The sequence below is a fragment of the Aspergillus clavatus genome, genomic scaffold, assembly GCF_000002715.2.
Source record: "Aspergillus clavatus NRRL 1 1099423829806 genomic scaffold, whole genome shotgun sequence".
In the NCBI taxonomy this organism is placed as follows: Eukaryota; Fungi; Ascomycota; class Eurotiomycetes; order Eurotiales; family Aspergillaceae; genus Aspergillus; species Aspergillus clavatus.
In genome coordinates, this window is record NW_001517093.1 from 520,614 (window position 1) to 534,567 (window position 13,954).

At 53.6% G+C, this 13,954-nt stretch overlaps 4 protein-coding genes across 4 annotated transcripts, besides 1 other annotated feature; 2 read left to right on the forward strand and 2 right to left on the reverse strand.

Moving 5' to 3' along the window:
- Positions 1 to 48: 48 nt before the first annotated feature.
- Positions 49 to 2,931, forward strand: ACLA_080840 (DNA ligase (ATP) CDC9; the record flags this gene model as incomplete). The annotated part of the gene is made up of 4 exons (XM_001267825.1): positions 49 to 86; positions 204 to 2,028; positions 2,100 to 2,330; positions 2,386 to 2,931. 4 exons carry the CDS (start codon positions 49 to 51, stop codon positions 2,929 to 2,931), a joined length of 2,640 nt encoding a protein of 879 aa, XP_001267826.1.
- Positions 2,050 to 2,076: a microsatellite.
- Positions 2,932 to 4,039: 1,108 nt separating the features above from the next.
- Positions 4,040 to 6,637, forward strand: dppV (dipeptidyl peptidase DppV; the record flags this gene model as incomplete). The annotated part of the gene is made up of 7 exons (XM_001267826.1): positions 4,040 to 4,107; positions 4,199 to 4,250; positions 4,310 to 4,548; positions 4,607 to 5,615; positions 5,678 to 5,900; positions 5,992 to 6,436; positions 6,499 to 6,637. The coding sequence occupies 7 exons, from the start codon at positions 4,040 to 4,042 to the stop codon at positions 6,635 to 6,637; spliced, it is 2,175 nt and encodes a 724-aa protein (XP_001267827.1).
- A 257-nt stretch (positions 6,638 to 6,894) lies between these two features.
- Positions 6,895 to 9,575, reverse strand: vtc4 (putative vacuolar transporter chaperone (Vtc4); the record flags this gene model as incomplete). Its single annotated transcript, XM_001267827.1, has 5 exons — positions 6,895 to 7,304; positions 7,373 to 8,696; positions 8,746 to 8,991; positions 9,048 to 9,510; positions 9,571 to 9,575. 5 exons carry the CDS (start codon positions 9,573 to 9,575, stop codon positions 6,895 to 6,897), a joined length of 2,448 nt encoding a protein of 815 aa, XP_001267828.1.
- Positions 9,576 to 10,570: 995 nt separating this feature from the next.
- On the reverse strand, positions 10,571 to 13,884 carry ACLA_080870 (MCM DNA helicase complex subunit MCM4; the record flags this gene model as incomplete). Its single annotated transcript, XM_001267828.1, has 5 exons — positions 10,571 to 11,158; positions 11,223 to 12,415; positions 12,477 to 12,548; positions 12,599 to 13,471; positions 13,539 to 13,884. 5 exons carry the CDS (start codon positions 13,882 to 13,884, stop codon positions 10,571 to 10,573), a joined length of 3,072 nt encoding a protein of 1,023 aa, XP_001267829.1.
- Between the last annotated feature and the right edge of the window lie 70 nt (positions 13,885 to 13,954).

The window sequence follows — 13,954 nt, forward strand, 5'->3', positions numbered from 1 at the left end:
TCACAGACAGCGACCTACCCCTGCGCGCTGAACACTAGTCTCTGTCCAATGGCCGACTCCAAGGGCAGAAAACAAGCTACATTGGGGTATGTTCGGGATTCTCAATTAACCCTCGGGTGCGTCTGAATACGGGTTGAAACAGGTGGATAGTTTTTGACATCATGAACCGAGTTTACTGATGGATCCGATTTTCAAAATAACAGGAGGTTCTTCGGCTCCAGTGCGGATGCGCCAAAAGGAGCGCCCAAGAAGCAGACCACCCTCGCCTTTTCGAGCAAGAAAGACAAGAAGAGCGATGCCGCCGCAGAAGAACCGAGCTCGGAACAGTCCCCATCCGTATCAACAGCCGTGGCCGAGTTGAAAAATGGGGTGGATGTGAAGATGGAGGATATTCCCAAGGAGGCCGCGGTGGCTCAACCAAACGGTTCTCCAAGCGCCAAGTCTTTGAAGAGAGAGAAGAGCAGCGATGAAGACAGTGACTCCGATATCCAACCAGCACAGAAACGACGCCGGAAAAGTTCGCGGGGAGCAGAAGCTGCCCCCACTGTGCGCAAGAAGTCGCCGTCCCCCAAGAGTCCTAAAAAGCGCGGGGGTAAGGCTAAAGAAGCCTCTCCTCCTGCCGTTATCAGGAAATCATCTGGTGAAGAAACCCCCGAAAAGGAGTCTGAACTATCGGACGAGGAGGAATTGGAACTAGTCAGCGACGAGGAGGAAGACAAGCCCGAAGTGATGACCAAGACGATGGAAAAAGTGCAGGCGACATTGAAAGCGACAGGGACTGAGCCATATCCTGACTGGAAACCAAGACAGCCCGTCCCATATGCTGCTCTGTGCAAGACATTTTCCCTCATTGAGATGACCACAAAGCGATTGATCATCTTAGCGCATTGTTCTCTTTTCCTGCGTCAAGTTCTCCGCTTGACGCCACAAGATCTTCTCCCTACAGTTCAGCTGATGATTAACAAGCTGGCTGCCGACTACGCGGGGATTGAGCTGGGTATCGGCGAGTCATTCATCATGAAGGCCATCGGCGAGAGTACCGGTCGTAGCCTGGCGGTGATCAAAGCAGACCAACACGAGATCGGCGATCTGGGTTTGGTGGCGGCCAAGAGTCGTTCCAACCAGCCAACCATGTTCAAGCCAAAGCCATTGACTGTCAGGGGAGTGCATGAAGGCCTACTTGCTATTGCCAAGATCCAGGGTCAGGGATCCCAAGAGAAGAAGATCTCCGCCATCAAAAAACTACTGTCTGCGGCTGATGCTGCAACGGTGGGTAAGGGTGTCGATATTACAAAGGACAAGGGGGGTCCTAGCGAAGCCAAATTCATAGTCCGATTCCTGGAAGGGAAATTGAGACTGGGTCTGGCCGAGAAGACAGTTCTTGTGGCACTGGCTCAAGCAGTGGTGGCCCACGAAGCCGCTGTGAAGGGCGAAAAGTTGCCGACTCCCGAGAAGATGGCTCAGGGTGAGGCGGTCTTGAAGACGGTGTACAGCGAGCTGCCTGCCTACGAAGTCATTATTCCTGCGATGCTCGAGCATGGCCTGCTTGATCTGCCCAAGGTCTGCAAGTTGCAACCAGGCGTTCCCATCAAGCCCATGCTTGCGAAGCCTACCAAATCCATTACGGAAGTGCTCAACCGATTTGAGGGCAAGGATTTCACCTGCGAATACAAGTACGACGGGGAGCGAGCTCAGATCCACTATGTTGCTCCTGATGCCATTAAGCATTATCCAGGCGCGACCGCTACCTTACAGAGAGATTCAAAGGGGCTTAGTGCCATCTTCTCTCGAAACTCGGAAGACTTGTCGAAGAAGTACCCCGATGTACTGGCTAAACTCGACAACTGGGTCAAGGACGGAGTGAAGAGCTTTGTCTTGGATTGCGAGACCGTGGCTTGGGACATGGAGAACAAGAAGGTTCTCCCGTTCCAACAGCTGATGACGCGCAAGCGCAAGGACGTCAAGGCAGAGGATGTCAAGGTCAAGGTCTGCATTTTTGCGTTTGACCTTCTGTTTCTGAATGGCGAGGTGAGTTCAGATTGCTTCGGGCGAACATGGCCCGAACATGGCCCGAACACTGCCACTAACTTCACGCACAGGCTACTGTCAAGAAGTCGTTACGAGACCGACGAGAACTTCTCCACAGCTCCTTCAACGTATCGGAGGGCGAGTTCCAATTTGCCCAGCATGGCGATACCAATGATCTGGAAGAGATCCAGACCCTCCTCGACGACAGCGTCAAGGCATCATGCGAAGGCTTGATGGTGAAGATGCTGGACACGGAAGAGAGTGGCTACGAGCCCAGCAAACGAAGTCGTAACTGGCTCAAGGTATGGCTCAATCTGGCCTTTTGTTTCGGACCTGTTGGAATTGACGGATTTCTAGGTCAAGAAAGATTATCTCGCCGGCGTCGGAGACTCTCTTGATCTCGTCGTGTTGGGTGCCTACCATGGCCGTGGCAAGCGGACGTCCGTCTACGGCGCTTTCCTCCTGGCTGCGTATAACTCCAGCACGCAGACCTATGAGACAGTCTGCAATATTGGAACCGGATTTTCCGAAGCCGCTCTTGAGGAGTTCTACCAGGAACTTTCACCACTGACGATCGACCGTCCCAAGCCCTTCTACTCGCATTCTACCGTCCCCAAAGACCAACCCGATGTGTGGTTCGAACCGCGGCTGGTATGGGAAGTCAAGACAGCGGACCTGACCCTGAGCCCGCGGTACAAGGCTGCCGCGGATGAGTTTATGGGGACCGCTGGTGGCGGAAAGGGTGTCTCCCTCCGGTTCCCACGGTTCATCAAGTCTCGCGACGACAAGAAGCCCGATCAGGCGACGACGACGAGGGCTGTGGCAGAGATGTATCGAAAGCAGGAGGCTGTTCTGAAAGAGAGCAGCGGGAAGGGCGGTGTGGACGATGACTTTGAATATTGAATGATTCTTCCTTTTGCATGATAGGCGCGGAGTTGTGTAAATATGTATCTCTCTATCCATACTGTGGTATGATCAGCTTCAATTGGAACCACCCCCCCCCCCCTCGCTTTTGGCCCGAATAGGACTGGACAGAACAGAACTGGGCTGCATCCCTAGCGGTCCACTGTCTAGGTTGATATCTATGGAATCCCACCATCCGATGAGCATGGTGACAACGTGCTCTTAGAGGCTCGATAAATTCCGCATTCCTGCTATAATCTCACTGTCTTACTTGCCGAGAGAAACCCAATCAGTGAGATTACGGGAATTGGAAGCAATGAAGCAAATACTCTCCCCAAATGAGGCCAAGTCTGGCTCATCTTCATTTCAGGCTCTTGGCGGGTGGGATTTCCGACGGTCTTCTATCAACCTCACCCCCGGCAGGATTCCTCCATCAACGCCATCGCAAGCTTTAGCCCAATGATGGATATCGAAGCTTGACAATACCAAGAGCCAAGAAGACCCTCCAGAGTCCAGTGGCAGATTTGATGTATCTACGAGACTACGAGACTCGGTTATGTGAGGTTCTGACCCTGGTTACAATCGGTCCTTGCTGACAGCACGAAGCAGCCCAGTCGAGTTCCTAGCTAGACCTTGCTCATTTCCTACAGTGTCACTGAATGGTGCCATCTTGCAGTACAATTGCTTCGCTGATGCTTGGCAGTGTAACCCAAGACGTGGAGACCAACACTTGATGAATGATATGAGCTGCTAGCGAGCTGTTTAGACTGTATTTGCTGCGATGCCCGCCCGCTAAGCCCGTCCGGCGTGGGGACGAGATCCATTCCGTGGAGGTAACCTGTTTATCAAATTGCTGGGAGCAGTATCGCGTCAGTAATGGCTCGACGTGCGTTCGCTTTTGTCCTTATCAGGCAGGTCGTCATATTTCCGCGCTTCTTTGTTATATGGATTTGGGAAACAGTGCGGAGGTGACCGGGGTTCCTGCCAGGCCATAAATTGCGCAATGGCTGCTCCCTCCGCTGGCCAGGGGGGGTCTCTCTCTTTTTTTTTTTTTCTCTCACTCAGTCAGAGAAAGGATTTCTCCTGTTGATTGTGATCTGATTTCAAGATGGGAGCTTTAACATGGCTATCTGTTGTCGCTGCGGCGGCGTCGACGGCCTTGGCCATGACCCCCGAGTAAGTGATGTTCATGAGATTGCAGTATTGCGAAGAAGAAGAAGAAAAAAAAAAAAAAAAGGCGGTTCTAATGATGTGGTGATCTATACAGGAAGATGATCAGCGCTCCCAGAAGATCTGAAGTTATCCCCAACCCATCGGGTGTAAGTCGAGGCCATGGATAGCATGTCCGTTGAGCTTGTGTGGCTAAGATATCTCTTAGGAAATCGGTGTCTTCTCGACGTCGCAATACTCGTTTGAGAAGCACAAGCGGTCCTCGTGGTGGAGTCTGTTGGATCTGAAGACTGGTCAAAGCAAGATCCTCACCAACGACAGCAGCGTGTCTGAGATCCTCTGGTTGGGCACCGATGACTCGACCCTTCTGTATGTCAACGGCACCAACGCAGATGTCCCAGGAGGTGTTGAGCTGTGGGTGACTCAGGTTTCGAGCTTCACCAACGGGTATGTTCTCTTCGACATTATTGGTACGATGAATTTTTCCCACTGACAAGCCCTGAAGATACAAAGCAGCCTCCCTGCCAGCCGCCTTCTCTGGTTTCAAGACCGTCACGACCAAATCCGGCGATATCCGTTTCGTCGCCTACGCCCAGTCCTATGCCAACGGTACGGCGTACAATGAAGAGCTCGTCGAGAAGCCCCTTAGTTCGGCCCGGATCTATGATAGCATCTACGTGCGCCACTGGGACTCCTACCTCACCACCACCTTCAATGCCGTCTTCTCCGGTACCTTGAAGAAGGGCAATAACAAGAAGGGCTACACCCTGGATGGGGCTGTCAAGAACCTGGTTTCCCCCGTCAGGAACGCCGAGAGCCCCTACCCACCCTTTGGCGGAGCTTCCGACTACGACCTGTCCCCCAACGGCAAGTGGGTCGCTTTCAAGAGCAAGGCTCCCGAGCTACCCAAGGCCAACTTCACCACGGCCTACATCTACCTTGTGCCCCATGATGGCTCGGAGAAGGCGTTCGCCATCAACGGCCCGGACAGCCCTGGCACGCCCAAGGGCATCAAGGGTGATGCCAACAGCCCCGTGTTCTCGCCAAACAGCGAGAAGCTTGCCTACCTCCAGATGAAGGATGAGACGTATGAAGCTGACCGCCGCGTCTTGTACGTCTACTCGATCGGCTCCAAGAAGACCATCCCCAGCGTGGCTGGAAACTGGGACCGCTCGCCCGACAGCATCAAGTGGACCCCCGATGGAAAGACCCTGATCGTCGGAAGCGAGGATAAGGGCCGCTCGCGCCTGTTCGCCATCCCTGCCACCGCGCGCGATGACTTCAAGCCCAAGAATTTCACCGACGGCGGCGCGGTCTCGGCCTACTACTTCCTGCCCGATCGCAGCCTGCTGGTCACTGGTACCGCCATCTGGACGAACTGGAATGTCTACACGGCCAGCCCGGCCAAGGGAGTCATCAAGACCCTTGCTTCGGCCAACGAGATCGACCCCGAGCTCAAGGGACTGGGTCCTTCTGACGTGAGCGAGATCTACTTCAAGGGCAACTGGACCGACGTAAGTTGACTGTCACCTCTGCCCCCTCTCTTCTGGTTGCTATGGACTAAAGAATCAACTAGATCCACGCCTGGGTCGTCTACCCCGAGAACTTCGACAAGTCCAAGAAGTATCCCTTGGCGTTCCTGATCCACGGTGGTCCCCAGGGCTCGTGGGCCGACTCGTGGAGCTCAAGATGGAACCCCAAGACCTTCGCCGACCAGGGCTACGTCGTTGTCGCACCCAATCCCACCGGCAGCACCGGCTTTGGCCAGAAACTCACCGACGAGATCCAGAACAACTGGGGTTTGTCTTTCCCTTGCCTTGCCTTGCCCTTCCTCCCCCCTCCCCTCCCCCACACAAAAAACACCTCCCCCGCTAACACTCCCCGAACCAGGCGGTGCCCCCTACGACGACCTCGTCAAGTGCTGGGAGTACGTTAACAAGAACCTCCCCTTCGTCGACACGGAGCACGGCATCGCGGCCGGCGCGTCCTACGGCGGCTTCATGGTCAACTGGATCCAGGGCAACGATCTGGGCCGCCGGTTCAAGGCGCTCGTCTCGCACGACGGCACCTTCGTCGCCGACGCCAAGATCTCCACCGACGAGCTCTGGTTCATGCAGCGCGAGTTCAACGGCACCTTCTGGGACGCCCGCGACAACTACCGCCGCTTCGACCCCTCCGCGCCCGAGCACATCCGCCAGTTCGGCACCCCGCAGCTCGTCATCCACAACGATAAGGATTACCGGCTGGCCGTCGCGGAGGGCCTGTCGCTGTTCAATGTGCTCCAGGAGCGTGGTGTGCCGAGTCGCTTCTTGAACTTTCCGGATGAGAACCATTGGTATGTCTCCCCTCCCAGGATGTTCTGGTGTGCTGTGTGGCTTGAGGCTAAATATGGAGTAGGGTCGTCAACCCCGAGAACAGCCTCGTGTGGCACCAGCAGGTGCTCGGCTGGATCAACAAGTACTCTGGCATCGAGAAGAGCAACCCCGGCGCTGTCAGCCTGGATGATACGATCGTCCCGGTTGTCAACTACAACTAAGCAGTTGTTTGGAAGGGCAGATAGAGAGTGTGTACAACTTCACCCTACTTCACTTTACGGTATTGAGATAAGGCTATGAGTCAGATGAAATATGAATATCAAGTAATGCTTTGTACAAACAATGTCACGGACGGCATCCGATGTTAAAAAATCATCAATCAGCCGAGTCAGAGTTCCGCCCTCGTAGTTCACAATTCACATAACATAAACATCATCATGCTTTCGTTCTAAAAGTAAAACAAAAAAAAAAAAGACATTTACAACTCGCCTCCCATCGAGCCCCGACCAGATCCAAAATGCCCAGAACCGCCATCGCGCGACGTAAACCCGGCCTGCCGCGCGCGGAGGCCAAAATTCACCATCATGACGGTGACCAGGCCAAGGCCGACGACGGTGGGGCCCCATTTTTCATAATACACGCGTTTGACATCCCTGCGCTTGCGGATCTTGTCGACGCGCCACATGTACAGGACCAGACTGTAGAGGAGCGCCGCGGCCGCGAGGATGGTGAACGCCCACGAGGACGCGAAGGTGATGTAGTCGTTGCCGAAGTTGAGCAGGGTGGCTGCGATGGTGCCGAGGAGGATCGAGAATTCCAGCCAGGACAGGAAGGTTCGCTCGGCGGCGAAGTAGACCTTGGGTTCGACGCGAACGGGCACGTGGATACCTGGAGATGTGAGTTTGGGTTCGTTCGGTGAAGAGAAGAGGGGACCGGGAGGAGAAAAAAACACTTACGCTTGCCCTTGGGAGCCATGAATCGCTTGACTGACCGCTCGGTACCCATCACGCTGATACCGCGTTGTTCTGGGGCGGGAAGGCTAGTGGGCCGTGGGCCGGGAGCAATGGCCTTAAGACCGTTGATCAATGCATGGCCGAAGCGATGGGTGTAGAACTGAAAGAGCTTTCCGTAATAGTATCGACCGCCCACTCTGCGAGCTTCTTCCAATTCGTCAGAGTCGACCGACTCCTCGTCCGAATCATATAGGGGATAGTCTTCGTCTCCGGGAAGTGGTTGAGCGGCGATACGCTCCTCAATATCTAGCGAGTTCCCATCCTCCTCGAACAAAGCATTGGGCTCGACTTCTTCCAATGAGGGCCGTCCATCAGGTGCCGCGCCTCGGGCACGAGCACGAACCTGAATTTCGTCCGACTCGTCCTCATCCGATTCGTCGTCTTCTGGGGTTTCGTTGGCGGATAGAGAAGTACTGGCAAGGGGCCGCTGGATTCCGAATCGGCGAGTCGCTGGCTTCCGGATATCTACATCCATCTGGGGCATCCAGAAGGGAAGCAGGTTGATGCGGTCCGGGAAAAGGGTCGCTGTCCCGTGGATGAATTTGCTGAATTTGGGCACCGCTTCAACCAAATGACTTGCGGTCAACTCACGAATCCACTTGGGCGGCTCCTGGCCAGCTTGGGTTTGCAGCTTGACTTCAAGCACCGCATAAGGGAATCGGTCGATGTCATCCGGCGGCAGTTGTGGAAAGGGCCAGTCGACACCAATGTCCATTCGACGCCAGTTGTTCCCTGATCTCTGGCGGCCATCGAGGTTGTCGTCCCGTATCATGGACAGCTCAGTATCTAAAGAGATACGAACTCGCGCATCTCCGGGAAGCTGGAAAGCCGTCCGGTGGTAGAATGTTCGAGTCACAGGTTCCAGCCGGCGGCTGATGACCCGATACTGGATCTCCCGCGCCAGTTGCTCCAGGTCATTGATCTCCTGTTCGCTCTTCTTGCCCTCCTTGCGCATCTTCTCGAATATGCTCTCCACGGTCATGCGACCCGACAGGTAGGCGTTGACATATTTCTCCTTCAACGAAAAGCGTGCTTTGACCGACTTCTCACCAGTCCAGTCTTCGCGATGGGTCTTTCGCTCAATAAAAATCTGGTCACTCTCCATTCCGCCATACCAACGTAACCGGATCGCTTCCGCTCCCTCCGTTTTCTTCAAACGTCCCATGTACAGCTCCCATGTGTCGGTATTATCGAAGTAAACGGAAGAGATGGCGGTGTCTTTTTCTTCAAACTCTTTGTTTGGGTTGAAGACAAGAACGGGAAGATGCTAGTGGTGGTCAGCACGATAAAAACAATCTCGATGTAAAATACCATACCTTGAGAATAATCAGCTTCAACTCGGTGATATTGTCGGGATGCACCCAGTATTTGGTTGTCTGGCGAACGAAGTTCTGCTGTGTGCCTCCAGCCGAGGAGTCTCCCTTCACGGGATTGCCCTTGGTGCGCACCAGATCGTAGAGCTTCGAGAGCTTCACCACGAAAGCATCATAGTTGTCCTTGAAGAAGGGCTTGGCTTTGAGCCGGGCAGCGAACACAGGCTTCAGATGCCATCCCGTTTGTTTCTAGATCCAGTCAACTTTTCTAATTGAAAACCACAGAGGGGGGGAGGGGAACGTACATCATGCTTCTTGATAATCTTCTGGAACCCTGTATAATTCAGCTGTGTAAACTTGGCAAGATCATGCACATCGGCAATGATATCGCTCAGCACCTGCTCCAACAGCAGGAAGTCCTCATCCGAGGGCGGAGCAACTGGCGGCCGCACGCTGTGCCGCCGCGCATCGGTCGCAGTATCCAGCCGCGCCACGACATCATTCACCTCCTTCTCGCTTGCTTGGATGCGGCGCACGATCTCCTCGCTCTTGATCTTCTGGAAGTTGAAGACCTTGTCCAGCTCGCTCTCCAGCAGCGACACGAAGCGCTTCTCGTTCTCCTCCGTCCATGGCTTGGGGTCGGGCTTGGGGTTTTCGGGCGTCGGGTCGCTGACGTAGCCGGTCTTGAGCGCTTTCTTGAGCGTGCCGTAGTCGATGTAGTACCAGAAGTACTCCTTGTTCATGGATGATCGGAGATGCTCGCCGAACCTAGGCGGTCAGTGACACAGAGCGATACACGAGAGATTGGTCGAGAGTCAAGAAACTCACTTCATGATTGGCGTAGGTGTGTCCTACGGAGCACTATCGGGGCGAGATTGAAGGAATTGAAAAGCAACCAGCTGATTTGAGCGAGGTTGATAAATGCTGGAAATACAGAGGAAGTGAGGGAGGCAGGCGGGAGGAGTCAAGAGGGCATTCTGCCTTGGAAGTAGAAAAACCGAGCAAGGATCAGGAAGGAAAAGAGACGAATGGATCGTTATGTACTCGGGCTGGGAAATCAGTTAGCTAGGGTTCACCGTTCTCCTTAGCTTGATCTTTGTTCTGGACTTCTCGGCTGCCCCAAAATCCCTGGATGATTGCCGTATCTCTCTCAGTCTTGACTCTTAAGTTCTGAGTCTTTATCAAGGCGTCATTTGCCAAGCTCGCGCCGCACGTGTATTGCAATTACATCATGTGGTATTCTCCCTTACTTCAAAAACTCCATCTTGCATCAATTGCTCTTAACAAAAAACTCACCACTCCTCAGTCTTCTTCTCTGCTCTCACTATTGCCTCTTGGATGCTTCTCAAACACAACCTGGTCTTCACAGGCTGACTCTGACACCACAGTGGTACACTAAGAGCTTGACTTGCACTAGTATCCAGTGACTAACAGGGGGGCTGAGATTTGGTTTGGCCTCTCAACCTCTGCCATTCCAGCATGTGCGCTGCTAGCGCTACACCATCACCAGTGGCGCTGGGCTAGATTTCTTACACCTGGTATTGCCAATACATCCCCAAACGCACGATTATTTTGCACTTCTCTCCATCGCTTTAACCTAGTATCTCAGTATGCAAGTATGCATTATTTGGTATAGACTCATCCATTGTTTCGTTGACTGGGGATCAAGTAACATTTATGTAACAACAACAAACCCGAACGCCAGAAAAACACCACCAGAATCCCGATAACTGGTAGGTAGGTCCCCCAGGTAGAAACCATGAAATATTATCTAGAAATCCATCGCATCATGTCTCATCATCCGATCACCTCTCAAGAGATCTCACACTTATAAGAGAGTGCCTCCGATACGCCGGATACTCCGTCGCGCACCCTCGCCAATAACACTGGCAGCGCCTTCGGTCTCCAGCGCGCGAACGGCATCTGCGAATTGAGCACCATCCACCTCGGTGCTGCTGTTCTCGTTCAAGACTCTGAAGACCTCCGCCCACCGCGCAGCGCCTCCCCTGCTGCACAAATCGTCAACCACGGACAGCAGGGCGCGCTTCAGTGCTTCACGGTTGCGTCTTTCGCTAGCACTCGTGCCCTCAGTCAACAGTCCCATGTCGATCAGGCCAGTCCGCGAGTCCGTAGCTGCTTGCTTGATTGCGGACCGAATCAGACGCACAGCTTCCTCCACATCATCCGCGGTGACCTCAGTCGACAGCCGCATACGGGCGTGCGCTTCCGACAGCCGGATCATGGACTCGAGTTGACGAGTCGTGGCGGTGATACGGCGATCATGAGAGCGAATGTCATCGCCGAGCTTGCGCATGTTGACATAGGCGTCCGACAAGGCTTTGCCGGCCGCAGGAGTGAGTACGGGATGCACCTTGGTCTTAGCGTAGGTAATGTAGGCCGTAAGGAACTCAATAGGCTGCAAAGTTAAGGCAGTTAGCTTATGCTCAGGAATGCGTCATGACTTCACTATTGGCATTTACCAGGATCTCTTCCTCGGCGGCATTGTCCGGCCGGTCCTCAAGGTACATGTTGACCAGATGCTTCGCAAGCCGGCGATCTTCCTGCTCATCTACACGGTCCAGAACAAGGTAGACCAGGTCGAATCGAGACAGCAAGGTTGGTGGCAGATCAATATTCTGAGGAACGGGCAGGTTAGGATTGTATCTGCTCCCGATGGGATTGGCAGAAGCAAGAATACTCGTTCTAGCATTCAGGGTGGTGATGATGCCTGCCTTGGCAATGGACACAGTCTGCTGTTCCATGACTTCGTGCAGCACAGACCGAGTGGACTCGTTCATCTTGTCGAACTCATCGATACAGCAGATACCACCATCTGAGAGAACCAGAGCACCCGATTCGAGGACAAGCTGGCGGGTTTCGGGGTCCCTGGTGACATACGCTGTAAGACCGACAGCGGAAGAACCCTTACCGCTGGTATACACACCGCGGGGAGCGATTTTGTGAACATATCGGAGAAGTTGAGACTTCGAAGTGGACGGGTCACCACAGAGAAGAACGTTAATATCACCACGGTACCGCGGATTGCCGCCCTTTTGAAACGTCTTATTCGTGCCACCGAACAACTGCAGAAGGATACCCTTCTTCACGTCGTCCATCTCGTAAATGCTGGGAGCCAAGGACCGAGCCAGAAGTTCGTACAGATCAGGTCGGGTGGCAGTGCGTTTGATCTTCTCCTCCTCTTCTGCTGAGATCCTGCGGGTTTGTTCAGCGTCCCCAACAGCCTGCTCGGAAAGCTCTTGTTCAATGGTCGAGACGTCAATACCCAGCTTCTTCCTGTCGATCTTCTGAACATGAAGCACGTCGATGTACGTCTTGAACAGAGACTTTTGAGTACGTTGGCGAGGGTTGATGCGGACAGGGTTGCACCGAAAGATACCCGTTACTTCGACTCGGTCACCAGCTTTACAGACATCGACCAATTCATCGTAGACACAAAGCGAAACTGAGTGAGGAGTTTGACCATCAGGGATACTGTCGGGGGTCTCCTGCAATTTGATTACCTGCTTGTCGGCGAATACGCAGCGATTATGAATCAGTTGCATCGAGTTTCGTTCCTTGCACACTGGACGTGGACATTCAGTGGGTTCGGCGATCTTTCCCCGGTCAATATCCACCTGAACACCGTGATTGCAGATTTGACAACGGAAGAAGGCTGAGGAAAAAAAGAGTCAGTAATCTCGATGCAGGCATGCAGCAATGAATCTATATCGTACCTTCTTTCATATCAGGAATGATGGGAGTTGTCCGAATGACCAAGCCCTTGATACTCACCAATTTATCCATATCTAGAAAATCTTAGTTGAGGAATAACAACGGGAGCAGTTTCCAAACGTACCTGCAGGGTCAAGATCTCTCATGTTGACAGTAGCGTCAAGGCCGAATGGCAGAACCTTGAAAGTCTTCGTTTCCACTTCGCCAACAAGATCCGGGATCTCGGTCTGCGGCATGCGGCCGGTTTCACTGAGGGCATCAGAGCTAGGACCCGCAGGGCCCGAGCTCAAGTCCCTGGCATGGTTTTGGTTGCGTTGATTCTGCGTCCGTAGGCGTTCCATTTCCTTGATCGCGAGCTCCACCATCACATCCTTCACAGCCTGATCCATCAGCGGGATGATTTCCTGCGGGTAGGCATGCAACTGATGCCACAGTTTCAGCGTCGCGGGATACGCCTTGAGGTTCTTGGCATCCAAGTTCAAGCTGGTCACGCCCAGTTGGCGAATGGTGTTCAGCATGTTGATATATTCGCGTTCCTCGGCAGTGTCACCCATTATACGGGTCTCATCCTCAGTCGCTCCCTCCGCCCATAGACGATATTTGGTTTGGAAGTTGTGCAGGAAATTCTTAAAGGCGGACATGGAATCTTGGATGGAAATGTTGGTACCCCAGATGACGCGAGTGGAACTGCCACCCAAAACCTCGGCCTCCGAAGTATCCGGATGAAGGTTCGAGAACGTCGCATCGGAGCGTGGGTCACCATCCCCAGCGGGCATCCCGTTGGCATCAACAAATAACCGCCGGCGACGATTTGGTGTGGATCCAAAGCCACCAGAGTGCAAGTCGCTGCGGCGGGACGCAGCACGATGGCCCTCGATGCCAGGTCGGGATGAAACAAACAGCCCACTGCTGCTGCTGGGAATATCGGAACGCTGGGACTGGCGGTTATAAGCTCTGGTCGGACTGGAACTCGACATGTACCGAATGGGAGACGAATCTGACACAAGTTTGTTAACCAAGAACAATCGTTGGTGTCAAAAAAAAAAAAAAAATATGAACGCTACCTCTCATAGTTGGGGCATTGCCCCGCGGTGTCCTTTCTCCTTCATCTGCTGTAGAAGACGCTCTCACGGGAGAGCTGGGCTCATCCATTCTCACATCTGGGGTTTCGGCGCTGCTGCTGCCACCTTTCAATGGCGAGGACTGGAAAAACATGGGCGACGACTCGGGTACTGGTCCTTCGCCTCTCAGGCGCCTTGAAGCCCTAGGGGTCGCTTGTGACTGTTCATCTGCGGATCTTGTCGGGCTGCTGGTCTGAATCTGACGAGAACGAGTTGACCGTGCAGGAGAAGAAGTTGCTGAATCTTTCGCCGGGCGGCCCCTTCGCCGAGTGGAAGCGGGAGAAGACATGGTTGATTATAGGACTTTAAATTGAGAGAAAAAAAATATATATTTGCCCTCTAGGTGAACCCACTCTGAT